The sequence below is a fragment of the Podarcis pityusensis genome (assembly GCF_964106645.2).
Source record: "Podarcis pityusensis genome assembly, chromosome: 6".
Classification (NCBI taxonomy): domain Eukaryota; kingdom Metazoa; phylum Chordata; class Lepidosauria; order Squamata; family Lacertidae; genus Podarcis; species Podarcis pityusensis.
The window spans coordinates 50,226,864-50,253,827 of NC_138030.1; the positions used below are offsets into that span (position 1 = coordinate 50,226,864).

The following is a 26,964-nucleotide window of genomic DNA, read 5'->3' on the forward strand; positions in this document are numbered from 1 at the left end:
ATGCTCTACCTGGCACATCTATGGTTGGAGGAAGCAAAGAGTAGGGTAGACAGAGGTGGCAACATTGGCTCAGTTCTGTAAGGGAGGGGTGTTTTCTTTGGTTGCTTTTTTTAAGTAATGGGTGGTTAGCAAAAGTGAAGTTGCTTTGGTGGCAGGGACGGTACCAAATTCAGCTGTGGCCGTGGCAAATTTAGTGGCAGAGGCGGAGGTAAATTTGACAGCAGTAGAAAACTGAGAGGCATCCAGCTGGCCACATGGGGCAGGGGGACAACTATATGTAGCCTGTGTTTTGCTCTTTGTGGTGTAAATGTATTATACATTTTTATTGGGGATATTCAGGATGACGTGTCGCCTTCTGGATTGTTCACATATTTTATGGGGTCATTTTTAGAGAAGTCATGGGACTATCCCAGAGTTATCGTGACCTTTTGTCATGGATGAATGTATACTGGGAAGGAATATATTTTATATTGACACTTGGCAGAAACAAGCATTTCAGAAATAGGGATCCTTTAAATAGAAATATGTACTCCATGTTCCTTCACTTTCACTCATCTTTTTGTGTGAATAGTACAGGAGTTTGTTTTCAAAACCTGCCTACTTGATTATGGATGTAAAATCCAGATTTCTTTGGACTTACCCATTTCTGAGTAAGGTGAACACTCAGCTCTGAATAAAGATACTCTGCTTAATCAAAACAGATAGTGATTTTCAGCAAATCTGCTCTTGAAAGTTCAAGAAATTCCAAACCGCTAATCTTAAGCAGTGTTACTGGACTCTTGCTCCATGACCTCAAAGCCACTTTGCACATATGTACACTGAAAATTATTTACATACATGTAACATTGGTGGAACACATATGTGTTTACCATAGCATGTATTATGTGCCAGGGAGTTGGAGATTTAGCCACTGTTCCTTGCCACATGTATATTTGATAGGAAATGTCCTGGCTCCCACCCAACACATACAGACAGAAGTTATTACTTGCATGTAAGAAATAGATATTTATTCTGGCAAAGTAATGTTACTGACTTGGTAGTCATGATTCAGGAGTTCAGGAGCAGGGCAAGAAGTTCAGAACTAGATCGAAGGTGATGAAGATGTCCCATCAAGGTTCCACTTTCCTCCTGCCAAGCTTTTAAAGACAAGGCACGACATGTTCCCTTGTGAGATTCTCTCACTTGTGGGAATGCCAAAATTGAAAACTTGTGCTCTCTCAAAGCAAGAGGGTCTGATCTCACCAAAGGGGGTGCTTCGTTCTAGGCAACAAGATTGCACCTTCCTATTCTGGTTCTGCTTTAGTTGTTGCTGTCTTCGATTCAGCCTCCCTCCTCAGCTGATCAAAATCCTCTCCAGCCTCCACTGAGGCTCAGCATTCCACAGGAATGTCAGAGGGGACAGCCATCATCTCTGCTCCCCTTTCCAAAGGATGGTAGAAAGATGAGCTTGCCATCTTCTCCAACCTACGTTCCTACAATTCAGCCCCTGCTTCCCATTTCTTCCTTATTTCTCAGAATCTACCAACTCAAGCCTGATCCGGACAGTGCTGCAGGGCTCATGACAGCAAAGAATGTATGATGTGGCCCTAAAACTAAGTGTAAAAGGAAAGTAAGTAAGAGTTTTGTCCAACTAAATAATTACACATGTGGAATGACTTCTGCTCGCACAATGGAACTTTCCTGCTCTCCCCCCATATACTCCCAAGAGTTGGGGAACTCTCAGACCTGATCTGGGGGTGCCTGGGGAGGGGAGAGGTAGATGAAGTTCCATTTTATATGTGGAAGTCCTTCCACTTGTGCTCAGTGATTTAGTTGGGCACAACCCAAGTAGCGACATTTAAAAAATGAAGGACATTAGCAAATGTTGGATATTCAGTGAACTTTTAAAAGCAGTTCCTTTGTGCAATTAGTTTTTCTCTTCTCTATAGTTAAAGGGGGGGAAATATAATTGTTCATAAAGTTTACATAGGTTAGGTCTGGCAAAGGCGAACAACTTCATAGCCCAGTTGCAGGACTAAATGAAATGAGAAACCAACTTGATAGGCTGCAGTGTGCCTCTTAGAAGCTGTTGCATGCTTTAAAGTTTCATATTTACTTTTATGCTCCTCCCAGCAATATATTTTGTGTATTGTCAAAGAGGACTTCTGCCTGCTTAACACTAATATTCAGGGTTAGATACTTAAGTGAAAATTGAGAGGAAAGGACTTCGGAACTGAATGTTGAACATAAAAGACCTGCTTCTGAAGTTAATTATTTGCTCACCCAAGAACTAACATTGCACATAAGGGTTGAATCCAGCATTTCCACAAGCAAAATTCTGCTCCTGGGATGCTTCTGCTGGCAAATTATTTTCATCGTTTCCCCCTATAGTTGTGGGGATACTCTGGAACAGTGTGGGAGATGGTGAGGAGGCTGCAAAGGAAAAGTTGTCTATGAAAATGGCCTGCCCCCATTCCCACAGTGGGAGTCTTTGCTGGATTGCAGTCCCATCCATGAACAGAAGGAACCCTTCTGTTCATAGAAAGGCAACTCAGGATCCAGTCCTGTGATGTTAGTTGGCTTTGTGTGTACCAGTTGCATAAATGTGTTCCAGATTAGGTTTGCCTCTACATAGATATCTTATAGTCTATGTTCATTGTAATGATGTCGCTTCATTCCAAGAGATTAAAGCCCACTAATGTTACCCTCGGGATATTTATGTTGGAGAATGTGCCCTATGAGAAATTGATGTTTTATAGCTTTTGAAGGCAAAAAGAGAGCAAGTCTTAGCTATTTTTTCCTTATACCAGTAGAGGGCACTGCTGCTATATATTATTGCATTTGGAATCCGTGATGACAAGTTGAAACCTGTGAAAAATTGCATAGAGCAGTTGGGGAGTGGGCTTGCGGCCCTTGCTATAAAGTTGTTGGAGCCTTCCTATTCCCTTCTGTTAGCTTGAAAGTGGATTCCCATATGGATCTAGAAAACTGTATTGGACATTGTGTGACCAAGCTTTCTAGTCTTCTAAGGGAGGCTCCCCTTTGAAGGGACATAAATAGCTTTTGTGAGGATGGGTAGACTTCTGGTAGCTGTAAGGGTTTGATGTGCTAGAGTAAGCCAAACCCTCAAGCCTCTGTACTTGCTACATTTGCTCGTTAGACTTGTATCTTGCTTGTGCCCACTTCTCTTTCTTCTTGCCTCTATATGTGCCACTAATATGCCTCCTGTGCACACCAGTGGAGGCATAGTAAGCAAGTGGAATTGTGCAGTTCCCACCCCAATGCATTAGTGCAATTTCAAATAATGCTCAAATTAAGAGTGAAACCACCGGTTGCAAGGCTCTGTGTTTGGGGCTGAATCACCAGATGCTCTAACATGTATTGTCAGGCATCTTTTTGTTTTGAGAAATGAACAATCCTCTACATGTTTATTCAGAAGAAATATCATAGGTTTTAAAGGGGCTTACTTCTAGGTAAACAGGTACAGGATTGTAGCCTTAGTCAATAATGTTTGTTTCATAATTTGAAAATAGTGTAAGGGATAATGAATATGCTTATAGATTTAGATTCCCGCAAATTGTCAACATATTCAAAAGAATCGTTTGGAAATGTTAATTCAGTATTCCATTTGATCTTAATGGTCATTTTTTATATTCCCACACCTAGCAGAATTATCTGTTGTTTCTCTCCTCCTTTCTCTACTTTTTTTAAAAAAATAAAAATATACATTTAGAACTACATTCTGCCCAACATTACTGTCAGTGAAGAGCAGTATATCTTTGTCACACATGACCCCAAAGGGATGCTTTCCATAAGAGATTCCCTTTCAGCCTTGAGCTGACTTGGAAATCTTTTAACTACAGAAACTTTTCAATGAAAATTGAATTGAAGAGGGAAGGCAGCTGCCTCATAATACCAAGATTAATAAAATAACTGCTGCCATTTATGAGGTGCTCTGGTACTGGAAATAGCCCAGTAAACCGACATAACTGTAAGCTTGCCAATCCCATGAGAGCATGATACCTTGCCTCTGTGCCTGACATTAACAGGTGGGTGGAAATATTCCAAGAAGTGGTTAGGAGGAAATGACAGATACCTTCTCAGGTCTGCCTTTTTCCAGGGTTTGAGCAAGAATTCATGGCTAAACTGTGTGGGCAGCTCCTATTTCTGAAGGGTTATTCATGAGAGGTTTAGTGACAGGTTTGACTAGAGAAATGGAAGTGTTATTTATACTGAATCACAAGAGATGCTCTGTGAAGGTGTATGGTCAAATAAACAATACAGAACTCTCAATTCTTGTAGGGCTTTCATGGTTTTATTGAGCTTCTTCTGTGACCTCTTTGTCTTCAAACATCTCTTAGTTCATTTGTGATGAATATGTGTGTGTGTTTGTACACGCACTTATTCATTTATAAGATTTCTTACCTACCCTTCACCTAAGGTGGGTGACAGCACTGAAATATACAATTATAGAACCAAAGAAAACCACCACAATTATAAAATACATAAAACCATTCAAATATGGAATGGAAGAGTATAAATTCTGCAAAAGAGGTAGGCACCACAAAACAAAATAACTTAGCTGTCAAATGCAAGAGTAATGATATGCAGCTTCAGCTTTCAACATTCTGTGCGTTGAAGACGCTAGATGCACATACATGTGTGACCTTTCAATAAGTGGGTGGGACCAACAAACCTGTCAAATGTCTTTCCTGTGAAGATCTCATGCTCAGTTTGCCTATAAGCCTCATGCTATTGCAGATCTCTGCTGGAACACAACACCCTATTAATATACTGTTGATTGGATAGATGGTGGTTGCTACCAAGTGAAGCTGACACTTCCCCCTGCTTATTGGGGCTTATATAGGAACTCTGCCACATGAACAGCTGATGTAGAAGAGACTTGGTGACTTACCGCAGGGCTTCCAGATATTTGTTGCTAATCCTCATGGTACTCTGATCAGATAAAGCATTTCTCTGCATTTACACTTCTGGATGACATAGGATGTTATTCTTCTCATTAGATCATGTCTTTCCCAAGTGCTAATTTGAAAGGCCACATTGTGGTTTGGTTTTCATACTCAGTACGGTGCAAGGAATGTGGTTCTTTTTGAAAATGTTCCAGCTCTATTTGTCTAGGGCTGGAGTAGTTTGCTTCCTTGTCATCTGCTCTTGTTTAATAGCCTCACAGCCATGCTGCTTACAGAGCTGACTGGTAACTCGCAGAGCCTGGTCTCTGGCTTTTTTAAAATGTCCAAACTTTTCCCATGAAGCAGATCCTTTTCTGCTCTGAGATCATGCTCCCATTTGTGGGAATTTTCTTTCATTTGAGTTTCTTGGCCTCTTGTCAGAGCTGCAGTAGGCTTGCTTAGTTTTTCAGCTTGGAAGCTTTCAAACCAAGTATCTCTGTCAAACGACCCTTAAGCCAAGGAGGACAGCTCTGACCCTGAACTTTAGCCCTGAACTGTGGCTTTTTTATTCCTAAAATGCAAGTGTCTTGATTTGTGGATCTGTTTTTACTTTATTATTTATTACACTATAGGTCACGGGGTTTATGGAAGCACAAGTCTAATCTGTTTGTAATTTTTAGTTTAGAAATATTGCATGCTGCTTTTGGTCTCTGTATGTCATGCCTTTTTTTCCTCTGCAAAGTATGTTCACTCCCAGCTTGGGGCAATGATCATGTAAGGCAGCGGAGGGCCAGGAACATCTTACAACTTGCAGTTCAAAGTTACAGCTGTTGTGAGTCAGCCAGCCAAGGCCTGCATCCATGAGGGCAATAGTAGAAAACCAGAGGCATTGACTGGATCTGTTCAGTGTCAGCTTTCATTGAATAAATGTCTTGTTGAAGCCCTTGTAATGAAGAGAGAAGTGGGGCACTGCCACTTCATACAGAAAGGGTGTCTGGGAGAGCTCTTAGTCACCAGATAGTTTAGTTTATCTCCCCTGTTTCGCTCTTCTTTCTTGTGCTTCAGTCTTGCTTGCTGCTTGTTCATATTGTCAGCGGAATTGAGACAGGCAAGCTTTATCTGTGTAAAGCTGTCAAGAATGAAATCGCTGACAATTTTCTAGGCAGCTGAGCCAGAAGATTTTAAGTTTTGGGAGATTTTGGCTGCAAAAATCCTTTCTGAGAAACTGAGAAGCATTGTTGCCATTATGGGAAGAATGTTCATTTGAGAGATGCCTGGCATTGTCAAAGTTTAAGGAAAATCTTCCTTGATTCATAGGGGACTATTAAATTTGGGATAAACATTACTATTTTAAGAGGTTGATGTTTGATCTGCTCTTGTACTTGACAAAGGGATCTAATGATTTCATATCTCCTCTTTGGGCATATCCATAAGAAATTTGTAGTACACATATGCAACATGCACATTTGCATGTTTATTTAATTTGCTTTCACTCCTTGTGCTTTCCTTCCTCACCTTTTACAGTTCACAGAATCACATATTTTATTTCTACATAACTTGCAACTACTGCTTACATTTCAAAAACTAGTTACAAACTATTTGTGATTCTGCATAAACCTGATTTAGAATAATTGCCATGGGTATCCAAAAAATTAAAAAAATATTACATTGAATAATAAAAACAGTTGCAAGATGGTTCTTTACTTCATTCACAAGGGTCCTAGGAAGCCCAGGCCTTACCAACTGAATTGGCTGAGCATCTTTTGGGTTCTGAAACACACACCAATAAACAGTTAAAATTATTGTTCTTTATCAACCAGTTTGAGATGCAATACCTCAGTGAATCCTCTCTGTTTACCTGTATATTACTTCAGGCAAAGATGGAATGAATGAACCAGGCTGTACAGGGAACTTTAAAAAAAAGAATAAGTTCTCACATATGTATCTCTGTGTGTGCAGATGTAGGCATGACCCGTGTATCTCACTATGTGGGAAGAGCATCATGTGGTAACTATAAGAGATGTATTTTGCTAGATGACAGCTCTTGGATTTTGAGAAATGTGTTTTTAAACTCAGAATTTTAAAACTCTGTGGAATCAAAAACTTTTTTTAAAAAATGGGACAATATGAGTTTTCATGCTTTCTTTAGAGCATGGGTAGGCAAACTAAGGCCCAGGGGCCGGATCCGGCCCAATCGCCTTCTAAATCCGGCTCGCGGAAGGTCCAGGAATCAGCATATTTTTACATGAGTAGAATGTTGCTTTTATTTAAAATGCATCTCTAGGTTATTTGTGAGGCATAGGAATTCATTCATCCCCCCCCCCCACACACATATAGTTCGCCCCCCCCCCAAGGTCTGAGGGACAGTAGACTGGCTCTCTGCTGAAAAAGTTTGCTGACCCCTGCTTTAGAGCCTTCAGGGTCTACTTGGATGGCTGCCATCTTTTGTTGGTGAAGCAGTTTTGTGAGCTTGCAAAAACCTGGTGTTGTGTTTTTTTTGCAGGGGTTACCCTTCAAAGGAAGCTTTCTGTTTCCAAGTAAGGAACATGCTAGAAAAGCTTTCACCAATCTCACAGTGTCTATGTGTGTGTGAGTGTACACAGTAAATTTAGGTTGAAGCAACTCTGCATCTTTATAAACTTAATGACTCCCATCTTCCAATGCATTTTTAACATAAAAGAATTGCTTTAGGTACATATGCTTCTCAGTTGGGCCTCACAGGCGCACCTCCAACTTTTGTGGTCCATGGGGGTAATTTAGTGAAACACACACAGAGTAAGACTTTGTAAAGCAATCTCATTTTAAGGAGGTAGTTTATTAAAGTAGAAAATCCAGAATTTATTGGAAATGCTTTTTACAATCAGATGTTTCCGGCTGCTGGATCCTGTTGCTGCTTTCCTTCAGTAAAGGGAATAAAAATGCACCATGGGCCCCTTTCTCCTGTCAGTTTGGACAGGCAACCTGACTGAGGCTCAATCCATATGTTAACTTGCTAGTAGCTTCCAGTCCCCTGTTTCAATTCTGCCATGTCCCTCTTTTAAAAAACATAATACATGGTATACTTCAGTGGGTTTGTGAGAGTGTGTGTGTGTGTGTGTGTGTGAGAGAGAGAGAGAGAGAGAGAGAGAGAGAGAGAGAACACAGAGCACTGGATTGTGTCAGCAGGCCCTATCCTCATAAACAAAACAGATCCTGTGTGTGTACAGTTTGTATGTATGTAGAATCTGGCAGGGATTGCTCTCCAGTACCTGTACTAGCATGGTTTGCTCCCTGATTATGTTGCCTCAAAAGGGCTGTTGTTTCTGCACCTTTGCAGAGTTGTCACTGCAGTTTGTAAGTCATCTCACATTCCTGAGCGCTGCAAAAGTATGGCTGATGGAATACTTGGAAAGGTTTTATTTGTATCTGCACATTGTGTGGCTGCTTGTGCTTTTGTAAGTTTTATGTAACATGGAATAGAGCAATTGGAATTGAATGAACTTTGGACCATACCTGAGCAAATGATTAAAGTATCTACATCCCTGTTAGATGTTAAGACTCTCTTAACAGGTTGCCTTTTTCTTTCTCTTGAAAGCAGAGTACTATGAACAGTAGAATAAATAAAGGAACAGTTCCACCTGGTGACAATGTGAATAAATAATTTTGTAGCATGTGTTTCAGTGCAGTTGGCAGCGTTCAGTTCATTTTGAACAAAGGTCCATAAATGTGGTAATAACTCTGGAGGAGGTGTGGGTGACTGCCAAAAAGCCCTGAGTGGCTGATGCAGGGCATTCATAGTCCAGACAAATAAGAAGCACCAAAGCAAGACAGGATGTTCAGTAGTTGATGGAATTTCACATTATTATTATTATTTTCAGATACAAATCTGAACAAGGGTCCTGAAACTGATGGGTGCAGTTCACTGACTGGCTGGGTGCTTTTGTGTGGCTGTGTATTGAGCAACCCCAAACTGACTCTAAGCCTGGGAACAAGAAGAATGAGCCTTCCTTGTGAACTGTTAGTAGCTAGAGCAGTTCCTCATAGCTCCTACTATTGGGGGAAGAAAAGGGGTAATGCATATATGGTGTGGTGTCCCCATGCAATTTTAATAGGAAGTGGTTATATTAGGCTGCAGGGACCAGTGAAGTGGACAAAGCTACCTCTTGACAGATTACTGCACACATTTTCTTGAGTATGCTCTAATAACCATATTTACTACCAGCTAGCTTACTACGTGTGTGTGTGTGTGTTTATCCTTTCAATAGTGGGGTGTCAGTGAATGGATAAAATATTGTGGTTGTATTGCTGCAAAAGAAACAAAACATACATGGAACATTGTTACATGTGATTTTGACAAATGTATTCTGAGGGACTCAAATTTCAGATTGGAAAAACAGACTTAATAAAGACTTTTAACAGCAATCTCAATATTCAATTTTCTCAGTGCGTTCAGGAATTAACTGTTGCTAGTTGGATGTTTGCTTTTCATTATTTTCCATATCAACTGCTAGCAGATTATTTGGAAAGGACCATATTTGAGTAGACCTTTGTTTCAGGTTGTTACTGAATCAATGATGTATGCAGAATTGGTTCTGTGTGAAGGAGGAGTTTCTCTGATCAACACATTTGCACAATAATACATAAGTAACTTCTAAACGTTAACAGCTAAAATTCTTCCTAATGTTCTCACTTGTGAATTAAAGCTTTATTTTGTGCTTCTAATAATGCCGTGTTTGGTGTAACACAGTTAAAAAGCTGTGTGTATGCATATGCGTTTCCTGTATATGCTTCAATCTTAGTATTTCTGTGAACTAAATCCAATTTGGAATGGAGAAGGGAATCTGGCAGTAGACTTAGCATTGACTGCGTGAAATAGCAGGGCACTGTTCCAGGAAGCAACACATCATGTGTTAATCATGCTTTTTAAAGAATTTATTCACAGATAATGGTGTGTGTATAGGAGTTCTAGGAATAGCCACAATCTAGTTAATGTTGTTGTGTCAAGTGGGCTTTACGTCTAGAGCAGATATGCATGATAGATGTTGACACTACAAAAAGTATTACTTCATTGAGTTTGTGAATTTCAACGTGAGGTTGGAGAAACTACCTTGATCAGTAGGAGCTACTAGCTGGAATTTTGTTCTTTGATCTTGTGATCTTATTTTTGAGATGGAATCAAAATATCGAACATCTTACATAACACTGACCTGATTTGCATGCAACACTGAATAAATTTTGGTTTAGTGTGTATGAGCAAATGTTTGGATTCCCAGATTGAAGATTGTGCTCCTCCTTTGGTCCTCCTGCTGCTACGCTATCTGGGGCTAAGCCATGATTTGGTTCTGCATTAGGTGAATGTACCAGTTTTGATAATACATTTCTTCATTGTTGTCCAGTGTGTACACTTCTTTAAAGAAGCCACCAGATTAGTGTTGGTCCATCACTATATTTGGCTTGGGATTACCTGCGGTATGTAATACAAAAACTGCATCAATCTTTTATTAAACTTCAAGTATCTCTGTGGGGTCTTTGGTTTATTTTGTGATACTCAGAACTCTTTCCAATACAGCATACAATCTGTACATACAAGTCTAAACCTTTGGAATAAAAATGGTTTATTGCTAAACATGATTCTGCTGAAATCATTATTCCTTTGGACACAGAATATGTCCAAATGGCTTGAGGGATATTGCAAGGAAAAAGAAAGTGGGAAATGAGTCTTATAAAACATAGAATATATTGGGATCTAAGTCAAACTTGGGAAAATTCACATAATAAAAGTGTCCATCCCTTCCCTCCCGGCTTCCATCCACTGTTGTTGTGGGTTCCTTCTGGTTTTAGGTTTCACCATGTTGCTTGCCCTTTTTTGGAAATAGGGAATTATGAATGATCTTGAATTTTGTCAGTTGAATTCTGTATCTGTCAACTGGCTTCCACAATCTTTCTCTCCATGATCTCTCTATTACATTGTGAAGTTAAACCATGGACAGTGTTGAAACAAAATGTCCTTAGACTCAAGAGGCCATATAATTCCAGTAGTGATTTTAACAGCTATGCTTGTGGTGGCATTTGCTCTTAATGCACATGTTATCTCTAACATAGTCCTTGCTTCTCTTTCATATGTATTAGATACCTTCTTCTACTCACATGATGGAATGTAGCACATGGGTATTCTATGACACAGTAATTTGCTAACCTGTTTGACTAGTGCACTTCATTCTCTCTGTCACAGCATAGGAATAACTCAGAAAAGAAACTGCAAGACATTTGAATAATAATTATGAGGCATTCGTAGCTCCTCAAAGGCAGCATGAAGCTTGCTCCCTACTGAATTTCTGCTGTGGGACAAAAATTAGGTTCTTTTAGGACTGCCTACCCCCTTCCTGGAAGGAATATAATTCTGGGCCAGAAGTATTTTTAATGTTTCACTCCAGTGTGATTGATCAGCTGCACATGTAGCACAAAAAATGCCGTGGTTAGAGTTTCTTTGCTGAATGTGTAGCCAGTACACTGATTTTATTGAGGAAAGAGGAAATAGGAGCCTCTTGTAAACAAGTAATGGATTTATATGACAAGGGAAAAATGAACTTGTACTCTTGTGTTACAGATTCAGTGGTTCTTTCCTCTGACTCCGTTGGACGTTCAATAGGCTCAGGTACAACAATCTCTCCCCCTCCCTTCCCCCTCTCATAAAAAGACTGCCATTTAATTTATATGTGACAGCCATGTTGGGAGGCAGAGAAGAGGCTGTCAAGCCTAGTTCAGGATTACCCTTCAAAGTAGCCCTTGAAAGAAATCTAGCAGATGAACTCTCTGTCTTCAAAAGGGAATTACTTAAAATTGTGTGCCATGGCAATTCAAAGCCACTTAGAGTGGAACTGCTTGTTTCCTTGTGTTGCATTTTTAGTGCTTCAGTTGTGAATTTGACTAAGCATTTGTTCTAAGTGGCGGACACATTAGATGCAGGGTGATACTATAGGACTTTATTGCAGCGATAGGGAGCCTGCTGCCTCTGGATATTACTGGACTTCAGCTTCCATTAGCCCTATCTAGCATGATCAATGGTCAGAGATGATGGAAGTTTAGTTCAACAAAATCTAGAGTGCCTCAGATTCCCCATTCCTGCTTTATTGTGTTCCTTGCCCACCTCTCCACATTCCTCAAATCAGCTGACCTGTTGATTGCACAACGGATCCACATTGCACAAATGGTATTCCTCCATTCCCAGATGATATCCTGCCTTGTCATGCCATTTGGTGGAAAGGCTGGATATAAATTTAACTAAGGATAATGATAATATTTTTTTCTAGGCAGAGGGTTTAGTTGCATCTAATGTATAAATACACATGCACACCTTACCACCACCCCAACCATACAGTGCATTGTACACTAATTGGAGAAAAATACTCTTCCAAAAGAGAGTTCAGTTAAATAGACCACTTCTCCATTTTTGGGAAGAAATCCTGTTGAGGAATCTGTTCAGGAGGGAAGATGAAGGTATGCAAAGTTTTAAATGTGGAGTTTTAGCAATGTTTGTTGAGACATACGGAGTTTATGAGCCAGGGAAAAACTTCATTTTGCTTCTCGATTGTGACTGAACTTTATAATCTTACAAATTGGAGCCTAAAAACAAATTCTGTCCCTTGGGCCACTTCAGGTCACCTATGAACCAGCACTGCATAGATTGTACCTTCGGAGTGCTATTACTAGGATGGATCAGTGTTCTGGCTCATAGCTTTCTACCACAACACAAGTTCTGATATTCTATTAAGGGCACGTACTCTGCAATGTGCGTTTCTGGAAGAGGAAGGGTAGGAAATTTCTCATTGTCCAGATTTTGTTGCAGTCTTAAAGAGGTGTGATGCCCCCAATAAAAGAAGCTTTGTTCCCTTCCCCTTTAAAAACTAGCCTCGTCCCATCCTCTCCCATTAAAAGCTGCTTTCAGGATTTCTAATTGTACTCTGGGAAGAATGTTTGCTGCCTTCCAACATGGTCCCAGGCTCCTGCCTGCACAATAATCAAGCACAGCTTGCTGCCTAACACTAATAGCAAAGCCTTGTCGAAAGGGTGCTGAGTTACTAACCTCAGATGGGGGTCTTTTAAAAAGCACAGGCTGCTTCCTGCTCTTCTTGCTTCATTCTTGAGAATGTGATCCTAAAGGCTGGTTGGGCAAGGGTGCATGATCTTGCTCACAGATTGCCCAGCTTTGCTTGAAGAAGGGAAATATCATTAAGTTTTAAAGAGATCCAATTTAGTACTTGCAGATACTGTTGCGCTAGTATCTCTGTGTGGGGCAAACATCATGAGGTGTTAGAAGACAATAAAAAAAGGGGGGGGATCACAGTTCCTCTGTCTGCCTCAACAAAATTCCATTATTCAGTCTTTATACTAAAGTAGCCAGCCATGGAGAGAAAGCTTGGAAACGGTTACAGTTTGTTAAACAGCTGCATGTTAAAGTTACTTAATATTAAGAGCTTTGGCTTTTTTGTGCTTCGAGCTCTGCCTACTAGTGAAAAAGAAGCTATGTAATAAGTTTGAGTTGTGTGGTCTGTTGCTGGACTGAGGGATAGCTTTCCTTGTTAAAACAGGAAGGAGAGAGAGAAAATCCACATCTCTTGTGCCTCTGTCATCTCTCCCATCACATCTTGCTGCAAACCTGGGAACAGGCAAAGCTAAGAGAGAACCTGTCGCTATTCCACGCCCAACCATTCCTAGTAGGTACTGCTTCAGGTTGGGGAGAAAAAGGGGGGAAATCAAAGGATACACACACTAAAGAAAAAATATTCTTCAAGGGTTGGAAACTTGCAATAGGTGACTTGGGAGTGGGTAGGTGCTTCCTCTGCTCATTGGGGCTTGATTTGGATGATTTTAAAGTTAAATTCCAGCTGTGTAGTTTTCCAATTATATGAATACATAATACCGTATTTTTTGCTCTATAAGACTCACTTTTTCCCTCCTAAAAAGTAAGGGGAAATGTGTGTGCGTCTTATGTAGCGAATGCAGGCTGCGCAGCTATCACAGAAGCCAGAACAGCAAGAGGGATTGCTGCTTTCACTGCGCAGCGATCCCTCTTGCTGTTCTGGCTTCTGAGATTCAGAATATTTTTTTTCTTGTTTTCCTCCTACAAAAACTAGGTGCGTCTTGTGGTCTGGTGCGTTTTATAGAGCGAAAAATACGGTAACTCTGAATTTGCTCATATTTCATGTTTACATCTATTTTTTCCTACCCTCATTTTCCGTTTTTACCTTCTGATTGATTCCTAGATTCTAAACAACTGAAACCAGAAATTTCTGTGACTGTATGAAATCCCTAACTACATTCATGACACCAGATGTTTTAAATGGAAAATTGCATTAAACAACTTATAATGTCTTCTGTGTTCTTAAAAGTAAACTTAAAATAGGGGATCTGAGGGTGCATATTCATCTTTGAAAAAGACCTTGCTATCTGAAAAAACACCTGTTTCCACATGAACCAATCCATGTGTTATGATATGCATCGGGGGCTCTTTACTAGCAGGCCGTACAATCAGAGATTAGGCAGGTAGCAACCACAGAACTGTTATTTTCAGTGGTGCTGTCCTGGTTCTGGAATCTCTTGCTGTGACTGCTCACTTGGTACCTGTTGTGATAAGTTTCAGTGCCAAGACAAGTCCTTTTTATTTGCCCAGTCATTTAAGTCATTTTTAGCAGCTATTTTATTTTAATTTTTGTTTTACTCTGTTTTGTGTGACAATTTTTACTGGCTTACTATTTTTCTGTAGATTTTTATACACTGTTTTGAAAACTTTGATTTAAAAGCTGCTTCGGAAAAAGTTGAATTAATTAGCATGCATTTGGTTCAGTCACATGCAGGATACCGCATGCTTGCCCCAATCTGAAAAAAGAAATGTGATGCACCAGGGCCTTGACAAGGTGCCATATCTATCAGCCTTCTTTCACCCTGGTGCACTCCAGATGTTTTGAACAACAACTCCTATCATCCCTGATCATTGGCTGTGCCGACTGGGACTGAAGGGAGGTTGAGTGCAGTGGTTCCCAAACTTTATGCCCCTGCAGATCACTTGACATTTGCTGTGGGTCTTAGTGGACCACTTAATTATTTTTCTGCCTGTGGTCACAGTTGTAATGTGCTATGCCAGATGCCACATGATTTTTAATTGCATATTTATAACTTCTTTTATTTTTTGTATAGTGTATTTTGCAGTAATACAACTGAATTCTATCTTTTCAGATTGTAATATGATTATATACAGTATATAAGAAATAAACAATTAAATGCAAGTAATATGAATATTTAATGCAATAGATGTTCTGTCTCCCATCTTCAAATTAATAGATGTGCTGCAGAACACTCGAATGAGGATCATAAACCTTTGTTGGTCCATGGTGTAATCCAAAACATCTGGAGAGTACCAGGTTGGAGAAGGATGTGTTATGTGTTGCCTTGACATTTAGTATGTGTAGGAAGGACTTTGTGGCTATTTAAAGTACTTCTCAGGTAGCCTCTATTAGGGAATCTAGTTTGTAGCATACTGAAAAAGCAGGCCCTCTTACACCCCAGGGCAATTGAGGTGGTGAGGAAGTTGCAACACGTTTGTCCTTCCAGTCACATGGCTTCTCACTTTGAAGTTTTGGGTCGGACCTCAGAACAGTCACTGTTCTGATTTTATGCCCCTATTAATTTTTCCCAATCTTCTTTCTAGTGCCATATGTCCCTGAAGATGTGAAGTTGCTTAATGGCATAACCTGTGCATTACACATGTTCCTTCCTTTTCCATACCAGTTTTTATGACCAACGGCTCTACCTTTTCTTATCTTCTGTTGACCTCTGCCTTTCTACTCCAATATACATCTGGCCCCTTTTCACAGGAGTCTGTAGACTAGAACCTCTGGGGATAGGGAGGGATGCCTTTTGCTCTGAAAAAGCACCAGCCTATCTTCAAACCCTAAATGGTCATCTGTATGTGTTGAACTATTTTCTTGTGGCATTATTTCTGCTGTGCAGGAGACAGTTAGATTTAGAGCTTATCCAGATATTTGAAGTCCTGGGTGTTTTCCTTTTCCCTAGTCCCAGTGCGGTGCGCGCTGTAATCTGTCCAAATATAATGGATGAGTGTGTAAGGTAGCTTAGTTGCAGAGGGATAGCCTGTTTGCTGTCTTGTTTTTTTTCCTGACAAAAATTAATGGAGCACTGGAGATGTGCATTTCAGCCACGGAGAAGGGCCTATATTTTCAGAACAATCTAAAAAATGGCAGACATTGATGTTAGAAGCTGTTTTTATGGATAGCTTCAAGCAAGGGTTGGCAGACCACAGGCTTGATAGATCTTTGTTTTTTAGTAGAACCATGAGAACCACCAGCCACATGCAGGTGCAAAATGGGGACACAAGCAGGCTTCTGCAATCTGCACACTTCTCATTTAAGGCCTCTGAGCAGAGCAATTTGGTTTCAGGCCTAGAACTGATCTCTTGGTCATTTCACATGCAAATCCAGTCCTGGATACCCCTCAAGCTGTCTTTCTCTCAGTAACTTTAATTTCTAAAGGGTGTGTGTGTGGACTTTTAATGGCTTCTGTTGTTCAATATCTAGCAGTTAATTCCACCCCTGATAAATCACCTCAAGATTTGTCCATGGATCCTGATCTACCTTCTGCCTATCTCTGACTCACAGGACACACCAGTCAAGAAACTAGTCAATAACTTTGTTAACTCTCTCAAAATAGCAGAACAGGCACAGACGCTTCCTGCTACTAGTGCCACCTGGTGATTTAACTATATTGTGACACTGTCCACAGAAGTGACTAGAATTTTGATGTTGACTTACTTTTTTGTTTTAGCACCACTTAGCTATACAGCGAGGGGACGCAGCCTCAGAAGTTTTGGGGGAGGGGGTTATTATAATGCTAACCTTTTTAAAAGGCCACATAATGGAGCAAATACTTGAGGGTGTGTGTTTGTGTCTTGGCATTGTTGACATCAAACTTGCTATGCATTATGTGCCCTGGTGAATGTTTGAAGTACTGTTCTTAATTGCATTAAACCCAATAACTTTTCCATGTGACATTATATTGTGTTCTAGAAAATTCAGTGTCCCTGAAACAGACACCCTTTGTTGATGAACGATGTCTGGATCATGTGCAACGAAAGAACAAGAGTTGAAGAGTTATATTCAGTTTTGATAAATGGATAACTTTGAAAGGCCAGTTATGATTTCCAAGAATTGATTAATCTTCACAAAAGAATAAACTTCAGCAAAGAGCAAATCAATTTTGAAGGAGCTTTATCTTGGATTATAATTATTGGGGGGGGGGGAATAGGGATGTAGATTTGATCTAAGCATCTAAACTGGTATTATCAATAATTGATAGTAAAAGAAAACTACAAAAGAGCACTTAGTGTCTATTTAAAATGAGAATCATGTCCCACTCTGCTATGCCTCTTCATTGTGTGTGGCTGTATAATTGCATTTGTCATCTACATACTGACATACTACATACTTTCAACCACAGTATTTAGAATTTGACAATTGACTGGTTTAGTGTTCTTTGCCCACAATGTAAAAGATTCCATGATTCAATGAAACAGAGTGTGTCATGGCTAATCTGCTGTTTACTACCCTTGGTCTTATGCAGTTAGAAACTTGAATTGCATAATGCAAAGGCCACCAAAATAAATAATTCTGGATTTCAGGGCCTGGACTCCTGAATCAGAAAACTGTCTTTACCACTATCAGTGCCCGGGAGGGATACTATTAGAGGACCATGAATGATCTGTCTATTTTTTGTTACCAGATGCAAGAAACAAGCTTGTGTTAATAAAGCAAATGAGCTAATGTTTTCATCTGCCCTCATCTCTCCCTGTAGGGTTGGGGAAATGGATTGCTACAATTAGAGGACTCTTACAATTCTTGAGATAGTTCTATTTCTCAAACCTGTTCTGACATCTTTCTGTCTTACATATGTATTACTTCTGGAGGAGGACCTGCTCTTGGGTAGGGCTGATACTAGGCAGCAGCATTTAGTATCTCCTAGGGGGAAACCTCCATGAGAGCTTAGCTTCCACATCATGTCTTTTCTGAGGGCATTTCTCAGTCTCATCTAATATTTCTTTGACTTGGGTGAAAGGTTTCTGAGAGTGACATTTGGAGCTTTTTGCTCTGGGGTTAAGCCTGTAGGGTTGCCATAATTTGAAGAGCAAAAAAGAGGACACATTTGCCAACTTCTACTTTTAACTATGGCTCAGTATGATGACTTTCGTTTTACATACCCATGAAAAAGAGGACATGTTCTGGAAAAAGAGGACACATGGCAACCCTAGAAAGGGTACAACTGCATGCTCAGAAGGACATTCCTTTCATGCTTGGAAGATTATTTTTTTTTACTAGGTCCAAGGAAATGAAGGAGACTTCAGCTTCCCTATAAAGAAGGCAGTCCAGAACCTTTGCTTCCAGCCTCTCCCTTCCTTCCTTCCTTCCTTCCTTCCTTCCTTCCTTCCTTCCATTTTTTCTATCCTTTTCTTCATTGCCAGGTGATCCTGGGGTGAGTCACATGGTAAAAGTACACAAACAAAATACAGCATTCATACCAAATAAACAATATAGTTCACTACATCTGCTCCTTTTAAAAATAAACCAGGGGGCTCCATATCTCATCCACCAACCCCAAGACCCCAAGGCTTAGAGAAAGAGAAAAGTGTTTTTTATCATTTTAATTTTGTTTAATAAAATAAAGCAAATATAAAGAGCAAAAAGCAATACAGTTTCAACAGGTTGAAAGCAGCACAAGGTTGGACATTATAATTGATCTTGTTCTAAAACATTACAAAAAATACCCCCAAAAACCTGTTGTGCTGGTTTATATGTATTTTTTTGTACTAAGTTACTTAAGCATAGTTACTATGGACCAAATTTTATCAATCTATTCAGATATAGTAGGAAATGGGCTTCTCCCCCTTCTACCTGCAGGATTCTCCTTTGCATCCTGTCTATGAACAGAAGGAGCATATCTCTGATACGTTAGGCTATCATATGCCCCTGGAAAATAAAATATTTCTGCTTAGTTAACTAAAATACGTCATTCCAGAAAATGATGAAGAAATAGTGTTTAGCCTTATAACTGCTGCTAATATAACAGCTAAAAAATGGGAGGGGAGCATTTTTCACCCATTTCCCTATTTCCCCATAAGTCTGCTATGCTGCTTTTTGTGCTGCTTTCAAGAGTTCCACAGCCCTCCCAAATACATTTGGAGGAACACCAAGGTGAATTGGCAAGAGATTCCCCTGTCCTCCACACACTACCAGGAATGTTTTTAGCAGAAGTCTGCTCAAGGGATGCTCCCACCAGTGGGAGGAAACTTAGGCTCCCAGCCAGTATGTCCTGATGGTAGTTTTAAACAATGCTGTATTTTATTTTATTTTTAGAGAAAACTGCTCATGAATTAGAAAAAACATTTTATTTTAAGTTCAATGGTGAAATCTGAGTTTGTCTTTTGTGATCCAGAATGCTCTACTTCAATGCTACTTTGAGGACATCTGTGCCTAGGGCAGTAGAGCTTTTTCTACTTGATAAATAATTGCCATGACTGCCCATAAAGTTTCATCAGTTTCAATGAATTGTAGAAGCTCATTTGTTCTGCAGAACATTTCCTTGGTTTCCTCCAGTTCATCTTTGGGTAACAGTGCTTACTCCATGTTTTATATCCCCATGACAGTTTAATTGGGAGTTGGCTGATGGTTTGCCAATTCCTGCTGTACCTTGTTTGTCAAGTGCAGCAGTTCTTTTCTACTATTGGTCTCCTTTCCACCTCTCATCTCTATTGGCTATGGGATATGAATGTCTGTGGGTGGGAATCTCCATAGAAATAACCTTTAATCTAGTCTTGTAATAAAATATTCCTATGTCCTCTTATTTATTATTTGTTATCTTTTGCAGATCAAGTTGACTCGCCCCAGAGGTCACCAAGAACTTTGCACATTACTTTTTTGTTAATATTATCTTTGACTTTTACTAGGAAATATGATACGGCTTCTGAAGTGGAGCAAAACCTCTTTTGTGAAACAGTCACTTAGGAATGTTTAACTGCATTTACACAAGGATTCATGGCACTGAATGAAATCACAGTTTATATAACAAAGACCTGCATGTGTCCAAGTACATAACTTTTTAGAGAAGAAAAGACCAAGATGATGCATATTCCCTTTCTTTTTGAGTTTTCTATGAGTTCTTTATACTCCTGTCTGGAAGATTTCCGTAGTTTTGAAGGCTGCCCTGAATTTACTGTGGAGAAGAAAAATATTCACATGCTTAGAATTTGCTATCTCTGACATAAGTCTGCGAATAAGCTCTGAGACTACTGGTCCCCGTTCTCTTTTCTCTTTTTTTGTCTCAGTCCTTGTTTATTCAGAAGATACATACAGGCAAAACAGTGGATTACTAACTCTTTCATTGCTAAGGTGATATGGAGCTGGCAGAGTGCCACTCAGAAATGTTCTGGATGTGAGCCCAGAAAAGAAGTTTCTGAGGGGTCTAGTCAGGCATTTTCATGGGAAAGGAAATTTTACTGAAAATGCAGTACCTGAATTACATAACTTGCTAAACACTCTAAATCAAAGGATGGCATTCATGATTGAAGACTGTTTATATGAATGTTTGCTCCGTGAGAAAAATATAAAGCAATTGGCTATAAAGTATCTTTATTGATATAATAGATGCATGGAAGTTATTCTAGTTAAGGCTTTCATGTTGGATATTATCTGTAAGAAATAGCAAGGAGAAATAAATAATGTTGGTTGGCTGTTACAAACAGCCAGCCCATTAAGTAGTTGTGTGCAAACCATGGTAAGGCCACTGGGTAAACTGTCATCAAGACTCAGTTTGGGATGGGAGGTTCCTTTCTCCCCAGAAACCAAAATAATCACTGCACAGGTGAACTGTGGCATCACTTCTCATCTACACTTACCTGTTCCTCTGTGATATTTTTCTGGGAAAGTTATTATCCGTTGTCTATTGTATATATATACACACACGCATATCCCAAGGGCCTTACAAGGGCACTCCAGTATTCATATTGTGACCCAAATAAAGTCACACTGTGCTGTTGTGTATTTCAGAAAACATGTTAGTTTCTGGGCCAACTCTACGAGGCAAGAGAGCTGTCTTCTAGCAGAATAGAACTAGGGTTGCAATGGTAAATAGTTCCCCTAGCATATTTCAGCTATATCCTGCCCAGACAGTCATTTTAATTCCATAAGGGTTTATTCCTTAAACATTACCGTATTTTTCCATGTATATGATGACATTTTTTTCTGATTTATTTGTGATAAATTGAGGGTCATCTTATACACTGGTTAATATGCTAAGTAAGCGAGGACTGGTGCTACGGTGGTAGCAGGGAAATGTCAGAGAGGAGGCAGCTTACACGCTCTTCCCGGCTTAGGAAGAGTATTTGGTGAGTGCCAGTATGTGGTGTATTATGGCACCAGTTCCGTCAGCCAGAGCGGGGGGATCATCAAAAAGCTGCTCAACAGCTCAGCGAACTTACAAAAGAAGCTCCACAACTGTTGAGGGCTCCCCAAAATAGGGGTCGTCTTATACATGGGGTCGTGTTATACACGAAAAAATACGGTAATCTGTAATCTGCAGACATGTATACACGTATGTCCCAAGGAAATGTAACAGTCCTAGAATCATAGAATTGTAGAGTTGGGAGGGACCCAGAGGGTCGTCTAGTCCACCTCCTGCAATGCAGGAATCTCAACTAGATTATACATGACAGATGGCCATCCAACCTCTGCTTAAAAAAACTCCAAAGAAGGAGAGGCCACTACCACTTGTGGGAGTCTGTTCCACTGTGGAGCAACTCTTACTGTCAGAAATTATTCCTGATGTTTAGTCAAAATCTCCTTTCTTGTAACTTGAATCCATTGGTTCAGGTCCGTTTCCAGTAAGAGAATGATCAGAGAGATTAGTCTGAACTCTCACCAATATAATTAATTCCCTAACTCTCCAAATACATTGAAACTGTGAAACAGGTTTCTCAAACTAGAAACTTTTAATGAACATCGGCATGGGCACACCACATTTTGTAGAACTGCTTGTCTTAGACATTAGAAGGCAAGATTCAGAAACAGGAGGCTAAAAGCTATTACCAGTGAACCTCAACAGAAGGTTGTCTTGGAGCCAGAGTTAACCATGTATTACTATTATCCAAAAGTGCAAAGAATCTAGATTCATTCATGTTCTTTCTGTGTTGTCTTATTAGGAAACTTGAAATCAGTTAACCTAATCAGTTAGGTTAGGCTGATTGGCCACCAAAATTCCCATTGCAAACTGAGGCTATGACAAATAAGGTGGTACATACAGAGAGAGCAAATGGATGGAATTTAGGCATAGAGCATGGGTCAGTTCCCGTAACCAGCAGTGTACAGCCATATTTCTAGAACTGTACCACAAATGTGCACGTAGCCCCTTAGCATAAAAGTGGGCTGTACCTCTTATTCTTTTAATGAGAGCAGACATAGATTCCACAAGAAGGAATGTTGTCAGGTAGCAGCTGAAGTTGTAGTATCTGTGTTCTTTGGTTTGACTTGTGTATACAATTTTTCATAATTATGCTTGTGGAGTATTTAGTCCGTTTTGTGGTTTGGCCCCTGAGGAATACACACTAGAGACAAATTAGTTTCCTTCTCTCTGTGTAAACATGTGGATGCAGCTGGAAAATGTGAAGGTGGATGGACTGTACATGCATTTGCTCTTTCTGCTGTGTTGTCTGTTTGGGTGGTCTGTTGGGAGCTGGGCAATTAGACTAAGCATTTCTCACTTAACTGTCCAGCAGTTAAACTGATCCTAGATGTTCAGAGGAAAGTTCCATATTTGTGCCAGTGTTTAGCTTGGCATGAAAAGTGTGTAGTTTATTGAGCTTGCTGTGCTTGGCTGTAAGTCTGTTTGTGTTATTTCTGCTACACTTTTATTATTAAATCATTGGCAGTGGTAGGTTCTCATTTGAAACTAGGGTGCCCTATAGCTTAGAAGAATATGTTTTTATCTCTCTTGACCCAAGGCCTAGTGTGCTTTGTGGTATGAGGGGAAATTGTTTTCTTGTACTTGTGATATGCTAGAGTTATCTGTAACACATTGCACTATGCGGTACAAAGAAAGTTAGTCACATGTTTTCATATTTTTGTTCCCTATGTTCTTAATGTTTCTACTTTCCTTAATTGAGTAAGATAGCTCTGCTTGAATCGTTTCAGATGGGCAGGAGTTCCTCTTCACATCTCTTAGTATAGCAAGGTCAAATTTCCCTAATCATTCATTGGTCAGTATTCTCATGCAGTGAATGCTTTTGTTGCCCTTTATTTCAGGTGTAGCTTTCTCTATGATATCCAGAGTAGCAACAGGTCCCAAACCTTTGTTAAGATTGATGCACTCATTAGCATATTTGTTTGAATTGTTCTTTCTTAATACTTACCTATAAATTTTTTTTTAAAGTGTGAAATTTCTCAGTTTTTTATGCATGGAATAAAACATTTTTACCTCTTTTTTAATACCCCTGTACTTGAAATTTGAAATATTTGCAGTATCTACTTGACCAGGCATAGGCAAACTTGGCCCTCCAGATGTTTTGGAACTACAACTCCCATCATCCCTGACCACTGGTCTTGTTAGCGAGGGGTGATGGAAGTTGTACTCCCAAAACATCTGGAGGGCTGAGTTTGCCTATGCCTGTACTTGACTATCAGTGGCAAATCTGGATGGCCTTTTAGGCTACAAAGTATATATTATCATGCAAGCACAACATTAATTATTGTTGAATATGTATGATATAATTGCCTTTCTTATAAATCAATCTGAGAACTGATTCAAATTTTCTATATATATGAGTTTCTTTTTCAGTTATGAGTCTGAAGAATTTCAGCTTGTGAATGTAGATCTCCCATCTTCCTCTATACGCTCTTATGAGAATTGCACCACACATATGTGTATCAGTAATAGACATTTTGATATACTTTTTTAAAGAGAGAAGTGGTAAGACTACTCCTTAAGAAGACCTCATTGGATTAGGAAAATCTAAGTAATTACTGGCCAGTTGCCAATCTCCCCATCTTGGGCAAGGTTCTTGAGTGGGTGGTCATGGACCAGATCCAAGTGCTCTTGGAGGAAACTGATTTTCTAGATCCATTTCACTTGGGGTTTTGGTCCAGTTTTGGCACAGAAACTGCTTTGGTCACCTTTGGTCACCTTTGTTGGGAGAGAGACAGGAAAAATATGTCCTTGGTCATTCTTCTTGACTTCTTCGTCTGGAGTGGCTATCAGAGTAGGCGGTGGGTGGCATTCCTTTTCAGTGGTTCCAGTCCTACTTGGACAGTCTTTTCCAGAAGGTGATGCTTGAGGAGTGCTCTTTGACCCCATGGAGGCTTCATTGTGGGGTTCCTCAGGGTTCATTTTATATCCCATGCTGTTTAACATCTACATAAAACTGTTGAGTGGGTTCATCTGGAGCTTTGGAGTCTGTTGTCAATAATATGCTGATGACACACAGCTCTACTTCTCCTTTACCATTGTCTTTCCTTGGTAATGGACTGGATGACAGCCAACAAATTGAAGCTTAACGCAGATAAGACTGAACCACTGTTAGTGGGTGGTTCTCTACACTGGATGGATGGGAGGTTGCCTGCTCCTGATGGGGTTGCTCTCCCTTTGAAAGAGTGGGTATGTAGCTTGGGGATATTCTTGGAACCTTTGCTGTTGCTTGATGCTAAATTGGCTTTGGTGGCATGGCCCAGCTGTGCCCCTATCTGCACAGTGAGAGCCTAACTTCTGTTGTTAATTACTCGGGTAACCTCTATTTAGATTACTGCAACACATTATATGTGGTGCTGCCTCTGAACATGGTTTGGAAACTTCAGCTGGTGCAGAATTCGCCAGCCAGGTTGCTCACCGGGGCAATAATATGTTTGAGCATATTAGACTGATCCTGGCCTGACTGTTGCTTGTAAGCTAGTTTCCAGGTCCGATTCAAAGTGCTGCTTTTGACCTATAAAGCCTTAAACAGCCCAGAACTTCAATACCTCAAGCACCACCTCTCCCCATATAAACTGACCTGGACTGTTCAATCATCATCTGAGGCCCTTCTTCATGTGCTTCCTTCAGGAGAAGTCCAGAGGGTGGCAACGCAAGAACATGCCTTTTCTGCAGTTCAAAGGGTCAGAGTATGGCTCTTCAATAAGTAACAAGGGTAGAATGTATTGCTACAGTAAAGGATCACTGGGAGTCTGTTGGGTTTAATAGGTCTGAAGGAAGCTTAAAATTCAATTTGCATAATGTATGACACTTGGTTGTTTGCATCAAATTTATATTGATGCCCACAAGATTTTGTATGGTATTGCAACAAATGACTGAGATATCCACCCATGTAGATCCCCACCCAAAGTGACTGGTGCCTGTTATGAGTATCATTGCTCAGGAGATACCTAGCAAATCCACAATGCTTAATCTTTAGTTGAAGGCACTGGAATTTTAGAGTGTTCAGAGCTTCCAGTCTTAAGCTGTATTTCATTTATATTCCTTGGAACTGTGCTTAGACAAGGCTACTTTTTGCCTGTTGCAGACTTTGTGTTGATCATGGGATTTATTCAATTGTTTCCTGCATGATTTTACCTCTTGCAGCCCAAATGTGTAGATAATATGGATCAGGGAAAGTATATAACACTTGCTTTCAGATTTGCACTCACTTAGTGTTAATGATTTGTCTTCTCAATAACCTTCCTAAAGGAAAGTTTAATTATATAGTATGTCTTGTAATTAAAATGCTGTTTCTCAAAATGCAGTATTGTTGGCTTGAAAATGTGACATTATTATCTTGTCTTTTTAAAAGAATGTTGTGTTTTTGCTGGGGTATGGTGAGGTGATGGAATTCATTTGAAAGTTTATTTGACTTGATGAGAAGGTGTAAATGCAGCCTGTAAATTTTGCACATCAGCACTTGAAGCAGCTGGAAGCAGGGCTGCTACTGTTCCTCCTTTGCTAGGCAGGAATGCAATTTGGATTGAAACCTCTGTAAGACTTGAGACTGCCAAATGGAACAGGATAGGAGGTTGTTGATACTCGCTTCTGCTATACCCTTTTGAGTAAAAATGCAAGGGTTAAATGTAGTTCTTGGCTATGCTATATACAGACTACAGCATGTGGAAATATATCAATACCCAATCAAAAAACAATTATTCTGGGGTGTCTTGCACTGTTTCTATAGGGAAACCTATTTTGAAGGTCCTCCCCAAATAAATGCAGGCTTTGTATTTAATTGTGGCAGGAGTTACAAAATAATCTGTTAGAAGGTGAGTGATCATGCTTCAGAAAATTTGCAAGACAACTCACATTCAGGATCAAGTTGAAAGAAGTATGTGTGTATATAGAAAATGCAAGTGCATCTTTATTCTTTTTTCTAGGTTCTTTATGTAAAATAGTCTATTTAGTTCTGACTTTAGAAATTAAGAAACCAGAAATTATTCATCTGGCGGTATGATTTATTAACCATGCTGTCATATCCAGTTTCTAAACTTTTGTGCCCTTCACAAAAGATTATCTTTTTAAAAAGTTTCTGCTCTCTTGTAGGACACCTGATGATGAAAAGTTGTATTGCCTTAATTACCTGAACTCTCCTGCTTTTGTCTTTCAGAATATGACAAACTGGGATTTCTCCTGCAGCTGGATTCCAGACTGTGAGTAGAACTATGGAAAGGCTTTTTATTGATCTAGCATTATCAGTTTCCTCTGGAGACAAAATAGATTCTGATCCCTAGCTCTGTACGGTAGTGCTCAGTAGTATGGCACAAAATTAACAGAGCTGGTTGGCAGCTTCTTCCTATTTTGCTCACAACTTTTCTCTTGGTCAATAAGATTCACAATTGCACTTTTTGTTGTTGATAGCTGATTGCACTGCACAGTATCTTCTCAGGAATAAGACCAATGGTGGTAACCTGTACTCCCCCTCCCCAATTTGGCCACTGTATTTTTTTTAATGTTGTTTTTATTAGTACTGAGAAGCAACTGGTGCTGTTGAGCCCTGTCATAGCTCTGGTATTTCAACCTCTTCACCAAG

At 39.8% G+C, this 26,964-nt stretch overlaps 1 protein-coding gene and 1 long non-coding RNA gene across 11 annotated transcripts in view; one reads left to right on the forward strand and one right to left on the reverse strand.

Moving 5' to 3' along the window:
* ST3GAL3 (ST3 beta-galactoside alpha-2,3-sialyltransferase 3) overlaps positions 1–26,964 on the forward strand; it is a 188,531-nt gene that overhangs the window by 31,780 nt on the left and 129,787 nt on the right. For 5 of the 10 annotated variants that reach the window (XR_013987441.1, XM_081009497.1, XM_081009498.1 and 2 more), the window contains exons 3-5: positions 11,476–11,523; positions 13,457–13,582; positions 26,542–26,584. The exons of 1 other annotated variant lie outside the window; for it this stretch is intronic. Coding sequence is in view for 6 of the 9 variants with exons in the window: in XM_081009497.1 (XP_080865623.1) it covers positions 11,476–11,523; positions 13,457–13,582; positions 26,542–26,584 (217 nt within the window). In the remaining 3 variants the exon portion in view is untranslated. Of the gene's footprint in view, positions 1–11,475; positions 11,524–13,456; positions 13,583–26,541; positions 26,585–26,964 lie in introns of those variants that run through there. 4 more of the 10 variants (XM_081009501.1, XM_081009502.1, XM_081009499.1 and 1 more) reach the window with 3 other exon arrangements.
* LOC308479155 lies at positions 19,974–26,603 on the reverse strand. The gene is made up of 2 exons (XR_013987512.1): positions 26,515–26,603; positions 19,974–20,144 (listed from the first exon to the last, which is right to left on the reverse strand). It is a non-coding gene; the product is annotated as an uncharacterized lncRNA (long non-coding RNA).